This window comes from Cryptomeria japonica, chromosome 5 (genome assembly GCF_030272615.1).
Source record: "Cryptomeria japonica chromosome 5, Sugi_1.0, whole genome shotgun sequence".
NCBI lineage: Eukaryota > Viridiplantae > Streptophyta > Pinopsida > Cupressales > Cupressaceae > Cryptomeria > Cryptomeria japonica.
This window is the reverse complement of record NC_081409.1, coordinates 844,344,088-844,355,204: the sequence shown is the minus strand read 5'-3', so window position 1 is coordinate 844,355,204 and position 11,117 is coordinate 844,344,088. Positions and strand designations below refer to the sequence as shown.

The following is an 11,117-nucleotide window of genomic DNA, read 5'->3' as shown; positions in this document are numbered from 1 at the left end:
AATACTCGTAGGAAAGCACAAAACTCGCAAGGATTTCCAAGAACTCACTACAATGCAAATGAGCAAATGAAAAGCGAAAATCTCTATTTATAGCTCAAAATTAGGGTTTTTTTAACCACCTCGACGCCCGTGGTCCCCTCCAACTTCAAACAACTTGTAGGCTACTCAAATGATCTCGAAATTGCATGAAACTTCACACGATTGCTCATTATACTGATATCGAAAAAATGGTCTCAATTTCTGAATTTTTCGACCACCTTTTCCGAGGGGGCATATTTACACTATATAGTGATACCAAGGCATATTGGGGCAGAATTTTTCGTTGTCTTTGAAACAATGTCATTCCGACTTTGTCTCAAAGAGGGGCAAATGTAGACACCTAAAAATGTCTCATTGATCATGTACTAATTATTCGTCTAATTGATTAAATAAATTTTTAGTTATTTAATTAAGTTAATTAATCTTCTTTTTCTAAATTCACATTTCCTCATAACCTTACTAATTATTCTATTTCCTATTCTATCATCATTTAATCATTTTAAGCATTTTCTAATGTTAATTAAATATTTATTATTTAATTAATTATGATTAATTCCCCAATTTAAATAATCTTTATTATTTAAATAAATTCCATTTTTAATTTCTATCTCTATTCAATTAATCATTAACCCTCTTCTAAATATTAATTAAATATTGATTGTTTAATTAATTATGATTTAATTCCTTTAATTCAAATAATCTTTATTATTTAATTAAAATCCATTTCTAATAATTAAATAGTTTCTTTAAATTTATTAATTAACTAATTAACTAATTTATTCTTCTAATTCTAATTCTTCTAATTTCAAATACATGTGCATGATTTCAAATTGAAAATCAAAGTCAAGTTCTAAATATATTCAAATAATAAATTGAATTTAAAATAAATTCAATATTTGAATTAAATCTCATGCAAAGATTAAATTGAAAATTTAAGTCAAAGTGCAAGCACATGCTAAATTAATTAATTAATTTAATTAATTAATTAATTTAATTAATTAATTAAATCACTATCTTTCCAATCTCTATTTCTATCTTCCACTTTGTTTTTTTCCAAAAAGCTTTCAATCAATTAACTATTCCATCTATTTTAATTGATCATTTCAATTAATTGATTAATTACATCATTGCTTTAATTCTCTTCAATCATTCTTTTTCTATCTTCTAGTTAACTTTTTCTAAATAAATATTTCTTTGTCATCAATTAATTATCCTCCAATCTTTCTTTTTTATCTTTCAATTAGCTTTTTCTCAATCAGTTGACTCATTTAATCTATTCAATCTATTCAGTTCCATCTCTAAATTAGTAGTTCAACTATCAATCTTCATGTGAGCTCACCTGAATTCCACCTCTTGATCAATCTGTTCCACCTTTCAATCAATTCTCTCCAAAAATCTCTAAATTGAGCATTCAATCTCCATTTTCAATCCTCCTCTGAATCCTAGACAATTACTTTGAATCGTGAACTTTGACTCTTTGTGTCACTTGCAGGTTGCCGGCGCAATATCTGAGAGCCATCATACCACAAAGAAGAGAAGAACAATGGAAGCTATATGCGATAATGGAATAGAGAGTTTTTATTGATCATTTTACATTCCTATTTTGATTGATTGTGTTATTTCATTGTCTGTTTGTTTGAATTCTAATTAGGATAGGAATTTGTGATTTTTCCTTTCATTCCTAGTTTGCTTTACATTAGATGAATGTACACATGCGACATTTTCAATCTTTACTTTGTTAGGATTGATAAATAAGGCTCATTTCCTAACATTTGTTATATTAGTGACGTAAGTCACCATTTTGAAAAGATAATTAGGATCTTGTAACCTTACAGAAATACCAGATTATTAAACTCGTCTAGGTAGTTTTTCATGTTTGCCTATTTTTTCGTTTGATACTTTTTTTTGAAGACCTTCTTGGCACCAACCATTGTTTGAACTTGTCATAATTTGTTGCATAGCAAAAACTTGTGTATACTTTCCAAATCCAACAACCTCTAGCATAGATGATACTCTTTGACTTTCCAATATGTGTAATTTGATTCAATCACGAACCTCAATAGTTTGACATCTACATACATGTTGAAATTCTTAGGTGTAAGACATCTTCCTTGAATAATAAACCCATATTTGTCAATACTTTCCTTTGCACAATCTCATGATCCTTAAAATCTCTTGTTGAATTTGACTTTTCCTATGGTATTTCATTCAAACACCTCAGGAACATCCCTTACTTAGACATCTAAGAGCACCATAGAGTATTATCGTACAAATAATTTTGATATCTTTGCTAAGAGTAAGTTGACAAATGTTTTATTGCTATTTTCTTCCCATTCGACACCATGTCTACAAACAATACTAAATTTGTGAATTAAGATGCATAGTGGAACAACACCTCCATAGCTAGCAATACATGTATATTAGAGAACTTGAAACTGCATTCATAAGATGTAAATAATTCCCCTCTACATATTTACACTTTTTGCATGGTCTTGATTCATCAACAAAATGTTAAATAATATCTTGGAGGCTGATTACAATGTAAGATTAGTCTGAAGTGTCATGTTCAGTTAAAATCTTGGAGGCTGATTACAATGTGAGTTAAGTATGGAAATGCAGGGGAAATCATGGTTTGTAGCGATATGTGTTGGAATTCAAATGGGAGATTGTTGAGAATGTAAAGTCCAACCGTTATCTATCATTCCTTTCCACTTCTTCCCGTCTCTTCATATTTGCAGAGTTAAACGTTTGTATATAAGAATGAGTGCAGATCATGTATGGTACATCTAATAACTGTGAATTTCTCTACTTGAAAGTGGGCATACCTCTTATGATGAACCACTATAAATCTTGTGTTTCATGTCTTGATCTTGTTTATGTTTTTCATATCTCATTCTCCCTTCATTTATTTCTTCATATTTTATTAACATTTTTATGGTCCATTCACATATATGATCAGTAGCCGCCAAGAAAACATGTCTACACAATTGCCACAAACTCGAACTCGCATACAATTGTTTTTGCTTGAAAGTTCATAAAACCTTATAGCGAATCTGTTTTACGCATTTCCTGCAACTTGACAGCCCATGAAGTCATATTTCTGTGTAGCATTTTGTCAAACAGTTCTAGTGCTTTGCCATGCTCCTGCGCGTTGAATGCGTATCTTCCTGTTCATTTCCACACTGATATGCTTTGATGGACGTCCATACATGTTGCAAATCTGACAGCAATCTCCGCACTGATATGCTTTGATGGACGTCCATACCTGTTGCAAATCTTTCATTAATCCACGTTCGCGCAGGGAAGGATTAGCAAGGGTTGTCAGATTTGGCTTTACCCCTTCCAATCGCAATTGCTTGAATGTTTGTAAAGCCGATTCAAGAAATCCATTTTGTGCACGTACTGCAATCATTTATTTCCATTCCGTTAGACGACATTAATTTGAGGCACTCAGTGAAAGGCTGTCGAGTTCGGCTTTACCCCTGCCAAGTGCATTTTCTTGAAGTTTCTAAAGCCTTTTGACCAAAGCACATTTGGTCCGCAATATGCGATCATTTCATTTCATCTCCTGTGATGACATCTGCTGAGGCATTCTAACAAACAGTTCGCGTGTTTAGTCTGTGATTCCATGTTAGCATGCATACTCAGCAGGGCAATCACAAATACATCTGACAGAATTTCACTTGCTGTGTGCAAGGAAAAAGATGAAATTTGGCTTTACACCAGCCAATTGCATTTGCTTTGAAGTTTTCAAAGCTGTGTTAACAAATCAAAGATAAAACAGAATGTGCTTAGGTTGAGTTTTTCGCTGCTTCCACGAGACCATATTTCTTTAAGGTTCTTTCTTTCAAACGTTTCTACAATTCCACACTTTGCATGTATCTCTATAGGTGAAAGTCATTGTGGAGTTTGGCTTTACAAAAATCAACAGATCTACTTTGTGCACACCCTGCTATCATTGCACTTCATGAAATATCTGTTTGAGACATTTTGTCAAACAATTCATGTGCCTCGTCTGTCCTTCCACATTTCGCATATATTCCTAGAAAAATACATTTCTTTGAAACCTTCTATCAAAGAGTTTGCGTGCACACATGCTTTGTGTGTGGTTTCACATTTTGCATGTTGTCAAACAATTCAGTTACTTTTGCTTTCAAATTTCCCAGGATTATCACTAGGGTGAATGCTACCTTCCTGTTGGAGCTGCTCGACTATTTTATAGATTTCTCTATTTTTCTCAAAAGGATAGAGAGAAGATGGCTTTCTAGACTAAGAGGAATGGAATGGTCGTAGGACCTCGGAGGGGTAGGCCTTTGGATTCCTTCATAATTAGTTGAGACTTATCAAGAAGGTTGGCAAGGAGAAGAAAAAGCATGTTGAACCTCAACATAATTACATTAGGATCTTTTTTCATATGATCAGATTTGATCATCTAATCTTACCTTCAATAAATATAATGTATAAATTCTTAGTCATTATAGTGAAATTTGAATAAAAATAGGAGTAATAATTATCATTTAAGTGATTGGAGTTGAGGTTTGTAATCACTAGACACCTAATAGTGCATCTACACTACCCAAGGAAAGAAAAACCATATTAGAGGTCAATTGATAATCCCCAAGGTAATTATAAGATTATGATGTGTGAATACATAGGACATTGTTGTAGATTGGTGTATCATAATTAAAAATTACTTCAAGCATGCACATAGCAAAGTAGCTAGTTTCACAAATTTTAGTTGATAAAATATTAAGTGTTCTACCGCTATCTATCAAGACCACTAGGTTTTGCCTTTTGATATGACCAATGACCTTAATTACTTGGGGGAAATAAAACACAACCAAAACATGAATAATAATATGAGACTTAAGCATTGATTGTTATTCAAAGGAATCCAATTCTTCTTTTGCATTTGAAACTTATTCAAAATTGTTAGGTTGGATTTGATGCAATAATAGCATTTCTCTCAATACTTGTGACTCTTTTTCAATGGTCGATCAAAATTGTTAAATAGCCCCTTAGCCCATTTTTCAAATATCTTCTAAAAGAGCCCAGGAATTATGATAGTTTTAATGCCTAATTGAATGCCTCTTTTCTATATTTAAAAGATGAGATAGAAGTAGATAGTTTACACTAGGATGTAAATTTGTCCTCTACAATCCTTGCCAAGGATAAGCCATCTTAAGATAAGATATGGTTTAAACATGATAATCTCTTCCTACAGATATTATTTGAGTCCATTCATGAAACAACTACAAAAAAAGATTATCCCATACAATTATTAATGTACTTTTCTAGTTTCTCAAACTCATTTTGATATTTTTACTAGGTGACCTTGAACAAAGTTATCATTTAGAAAGGGGACCAACAAAGTCATCATTTGAATTGGGGCCAGAGTGAGTTAAGGATTCCTTGTAAATTCTAAGTGAGAAATGAGAGAGTCCCATCCAACCATTCAAACTATTAAAATACTCGTTTCTTCAAGTAAAAAGAGGTAATGGATAGATTTTGGTCCTAGGGAATTTGATAAACTATAAAATATTCATCATTCTTGCTAAAAAAACTAGTAAGATCTATATCAAATTTAAGAAAGCCTAGTTTATGGGGGGAAAGAGATCACCCTAATTAGGTTACTAAGAACTTCTTGTAGGAGTTGAAGAATAGTTTTTTTTTTTATACTTGAGAGTAGCTGGTTCATTTGGTGGTACAATTACAAGAGAGAAACTTTAAGATTTTTGAACTTTTCTTGTTTTTTCTATTGCATTTAAAGGTTAAATGATGCCTAAGTATTGGAGGTAAAATACTCATCACTTTGCTATACCCTTATACATAAGGAAAGAAGGACAACTCTTATAAGGATATTTGAAAACCCTCATCATAGGGTTTCTAACATAAAAAGAACAAAAAAGTACTTGCAAGGGGAATCTTTTGCTGAAAACATGGGTAATAGATTTAGTTCAAGTATAGTTATAACCACTTTCTACCCACCAAGATCCCTATAGTGAGGGTTGAGAGCATATGATGGATACTTAAAGATGACCCTAAATTATTTAAACAACATATAGACATTGCCCTAAAAAGAGCTTAGATACCACCTTAATAAACCTAAGAGATAATATATGTTGAACACATAGAAATATTACATAAGTGAGAGAAATAAAATGCTTTTATTATCTTCACAATGCCACTTTGGCGGGGTAACATCTAGATAGAGCATACACTCTCTTAAGTTACAATTTCATGAATAAAATTTCTATTTTGTATATATATTCTATTATGTGTAATTTTTGTATAAGAAAATTATTTGAAAAAAGGCATTAGTTTTAATATATAGAAACATTTAAAAAAAGATAACAAAGAAAACAAAAAGATAAAAGAGAATCTATATATTAGAATGCAAGGTCAAGCTCATCCTTTCCCTTGATAATTAACTCATAACTTTTTAACGTATAGTTTATTATATTCTTACAATAAATTTTAATTTTATTTATTGTTGCATACAACCTCTAAAATGTTCATTTATTTCATCAAAGAAAATTAAGACACAAATACCTAAACTTAAATAAAAAAACCATGAACCAAAATACAATAAGAAATGACCCAAACCATAAAGAAGGTTCTCCCTTAAAAGGCCCTCCTACATGAACCTATATAACATGGGCATTTTCATATGCCACACCTCGATTTTGACAATAAAGTACCAAGAAAAAAATTGTGATCCAATCATATCAAAAGAAAAATTGATTAAAAAACAAATTAATTAATTAAAACTTTAAAAAACACCTGACTATATGAAACCAGTCTCACTTTCTCTTAAAACATGAAGAAATCAACTATAACAGTATAAATTATAAATCCTTACACCACTCAATAATCAACATAAATAAAAATATACAGGGAAAATGACAATACAGCAATCATGGAGTTGGGGGTTTAGCAGAAAATGAAATCGTTATCCATTAATTCTGTAGAGTCTATTATATCAGAACATCAAAGAGGCGATTGTCTATATTTAGTTGTACACATTAAAATCAGGCTCAAAAAATCCATAAAAAAGCCTCCACATTTTGTATACATGTCTATTAGAGCACTTACAACTATAATTTCTGATAAAAATTCTCCACATCAAATTCAATTCTCCTATTGATATATTAATAATGGAAAGGAAACTGACAGAACCAAAGGGCTTAGTAAAACAACTAAGAAAGAAACATAAGGCTTTGCAAGCCTCTGTTTTGTCCGCAGGCTCCCCGAATTATATTACATCTTTCACTGCCTCTGTTTTGAGCTTGGAGACTAATGAATATTTGGGAACGAAAGGAAAACAATTCTTAAACCTTTGCACATTAAGAGAGGAAGTATTGTAAATAGGACAATATGTTACACAGTTTGCATTGTTCCAATAAGTTTGTATTGACAACGTCACAATTTCTCAAATTGCAAACACATGAATTGGAACAATTTACAAGTCAAAGAACTAGAATATAACTTAAGCTGGATTTTACAGGAAAGAAGACTAGCTTATGATGGAAGATAACCTTGAAACTACCAAACATAAAGGACTATATCTTATTAATGGAAGTTATAAACATCTAAAATGTAGAACTTTGACTATCAGATGCCAATGCTTCTGTGGGATTAGTATTGTGCAGGAGGTCTGATATGGTAGATGTTAAATTATAAGCAGCTGCACCTCCCATGAAAGATGTCTTGAGGTTCTCCAAGGCATTGGCTACATCTCTTATGGTAGGTCGCTCTCTTGGTGATTCAGCAGTGCAAAGCAAACCAACATGGATAAAAGAAAGAAGACATCTGTTGTCTTCCATGTTTTCATTTACATCTTTCAACAGCTCACTATCAACAATATCTATCAATCTGTCTGGGAAAGCCAACCTCACCCACCTTTGCAAGTTCATGTCTCCCACAAACATTTCATCACTTGGCCTCTTCCTTGTCACCATCTCTAATATTAGAATTCCATAACTATAAACATCTCCCCTGGTTGAAACACTCCCACCCAATCCGTACTCTGCAATCAATTTAATTCATGAAATGATTACAAATCTAATAAAGTAAATGATGATGTCAAGATAAAGATAAAAATGTTACCTGGGGCAATATAGCCAATGGATCCTTTGAGTGCAAATGTTGTTGTACTCAATGAATCTACGGAATTTGTAGTCGTTAAACGGGATATACCAAAATCAGTGACAAGGGCTGTCATGTTGGCATCCAAGAGCACATTGCTAGGTTTTAAATCACAGTGCACAATTTGTAGAGGGCAATCATGATGTAAATATTCCATGCCATGGGCTACATCTACAGCAATGCTCAAACACTCACTCAAGCGCGATATACGGAACTCTTGATTATCCTTGTCAGGATACAATTGTTTTTCCAAGCTCCCATTACAGGCAAATTCAAGAACTAAACCTTTCATGTCAGGATAGAAAAATGCACTTATTATTTCGACGAGGTTCCGGTGCCGAATCCTCCCTAACATTTTGCACTCTCTCTTAAAACTCTTAAGAGCTTCCTCATTTTGCATATTAAGTGTCTTGATGGCAATCACCTTACCATCCCTCAAGATGCCTTTGTAGACTGATCCAAAGTTACCCACTCCAAGCAAGTTTGACTCATCAAATCCAGACGTTGCAATGACAAGATCTTGATAGGAAAATTTTTGATACCCAAGCCTTCGGAAAATAAAGCTTGAGGGACGAACTAGTTGCCTTGAAAGTTTATGCCTCCATAGGATGCCTATAATGAAGCAGCATAATATAAATCCAATGGTTCCAACAACTGATATGACTATTTTTTTGACCAGGGAATGTTTTCCCTGGGTCAGATTTGGGCATGTAGGCAGTGAATAGCATTTCGGTCCACATAGGCCGGGGTTCCCCATAAAATATGTTACAACAGTTCTATTCGGAAACAACCCTGCTACTGGAATATGGCCTGACAATTTATTGAAAGAAATATCGATTTCTTGGAGATTTTTTAATTTGGAGAGTGAATATGGTATTGGACCTTGAAAGGCGTTGTGGGATAGATTTAGACGCTCTAATGCTGTGCAGTCTCCTAGAGAAATTGGAATGACCCCAGTAAGTTGATTTCCCGATATATCTATGGCTTGAGCCATCACAATTTTACTCATCTCCTGTGGCAACGATCCTCGTAGAGAATTGCATGAAAGGTTGAGGTAGAATTGCAGGTTTTTGAGGCTGACAATGACTTCACGAGGTATGCTTCCCCCAAGTTTATTGTGAGATAAGTCAAGGAGCTCCAACTTCTGACATCCCTCCAAACTAACAGGGATCTTCCCTGATAAATTGTTGTGATGAAGAAAAAGACGTCTTAGCTGCTGTGAGCTACAAAGAGAATCCGATATTTTTCCAGATAACTGGTTGTGACTAAGATTTAAGTATCCAAGATGTTGCATTTGACCTATCTCACTTGGAATGCTTCCTTCTAATTTGTTCCCACCCAAATGCATAAATTCCAACTCCCGAAATCTATTAATTCCAGATGGAATATTGCCGCTGAAAAGATTATTGCCTAAATGTAAGTAGGTTAAGCTTGTCAGATTGACAATCTGTTGTGGTATGCTTCCGCTTATCATGTTGTCTGATAAACCCAAGAAATTGAGATTTGAAGATAGTTTTCCTATGGATGGGGGCAATATACCAGTGAAATCATTGTTTCCCATTTCTATTTCTTGCAAGTGGGAGCAATTTGTGAGAGCAGTGAGAAAGGCCAATGTGTTACTACTGTCACTAACAAGTTGATTGCTGTGTAGGTATAGCCGGGTAAGAAGGTTCAAATTACCCAACTCAATTGGAACCGTTCCACTGAGTGCGTTTGTATCTAAAAGTAATACTTGGAGACGGGAACAATTTCCCAGGGTTCGTGGTATGATTCCTGTAAGATAATTTCCCCATAAACTAAGGAATACCAAATTGGAGAGCTTCGTACTAATTTCTAATGGAATTCTTCCAGTTAGAAGGTTTGCAGATAAATCTAATTTGTTCAATTTGGAGAGATTTAATAACACGCTGGGAATGGAGCCTGTTAAGTCGTTTTCTGGGAGGTAACTAGTCTGTGGGTGAGTCAGCTCATTTGCGGCCAACTCCAATTCAACTAACGCGGACATATTTGCGAAAGAGAGCGGAATAACACCCATAAGATTGTTTGAGCCCAAGGCAAGGTACTTCAAACTTGACAGATAACCCAGCATTGCCGGAATGCTACCCCTGAGGTAATTGTGGCTCAGCCGGAGTTTCCGCAGATGTGGGAGTCGGCCGAGTTGGGCTGGAATCAAACCCGTGAGGTAATTGTGGGAGAGATCTAGGGATCGAAGAGATGAGAGATTCCCCAGCACTGGAGAAATGGTGCCGTCTAAACTCTTTTCCGTTAAATTGATTTCACGGACAGAGTGAGAAGAGTGATCACAAATAACACCAGTCCAGTTGCAGAAGTGGTGAAGGGGATTCCAGTCGGGTAGAGAGGTGTTGTTTTTGGTAATGGCAGCAACTTTGAATTGCAAGAGTAATTGTTGTTGTTGATGATGATGAGAAGAGAGATTTTTGAGAGAATGAGGAAGAGCGGAGATTGAAAATATGGAAAGCATCACAGATAACACGAAAAGAGCAGCCATGGTAGACCAAACTACTGACAAGCAGAGGAAACACACAAGGCAAGCATTAGCCTAAAGAGTTATATATATATATATATGTCTTTTATTTTTAAAATTATATTTTGGCTACCTACCCCACCCTCTTCTTTTCTATTTGGCCTATTCTACTAACAATCATTTTATTATTTAATGGTTTGTTTGTAGACTGAAATAAATTTGAAGGGTTTATAATGGGAAATATATTGGGCTTAATAAATATCTTATGGATTACTAAACAAAAAAAATGGTGGTAGGAGTTGAGGAGGACTATCAATCACAAGGATATGGATGTGACCATAATAAGATATAGTTATTCTTACATACAATGTCATCATGTTTTAAAAATCAATGATTATTTGGTGTGTGAAATAACATTGGAAAGAAGAAAAAAAATGATAACTTG

At 33.9% G+C, this 11,117-nt stretch overlaps 1 protein-coding gene across 1 annotated transcript; it reads right to left on the bottom strand.

The window, feature by feature from the left end:
- Nucleotides 1-7,631: 7,631 nt before the first annotated feature.
- Nucleotides 7,632-10,696, bottom strand: LOC131052684 (putative leucine-rich repeat receptor-like serine/threonine-protein kinase At2g24130). The gene is made up of 2 exons (XM_059221098.1): nucleotides 8,149-10,696; nucleotides 7,632-8,068 (listed from the first exon to the last, which is right to left on the bottom strand). Exons 1-2 carry the CDS (start codon nucleotides 10,694-10,696, stop codon nucleotides 7,632-7,634), a joined length of 2,985 nt encoding a protein of 994 aa, XP_059077081.1.
- Nucleotides 10,697-11,117: the final 421 nt, after the last annotated feature.

Coding starts and splice junctions, on each gene's coding strand:
- LOC131052684 (XM_059221098.1), bottom strand. CDS start 10,696: ATGGCTGCTCTTTTCGTGTTATCTGTGATGCTTTCCATATTTTCAATC. Junction 8,069..8,148: donor CATTGGCTATATTGCCCCAG/GTAACATTTTTA, acceptor AATTGATTGCAG/AGTACGGATTGGGTGGGAGT.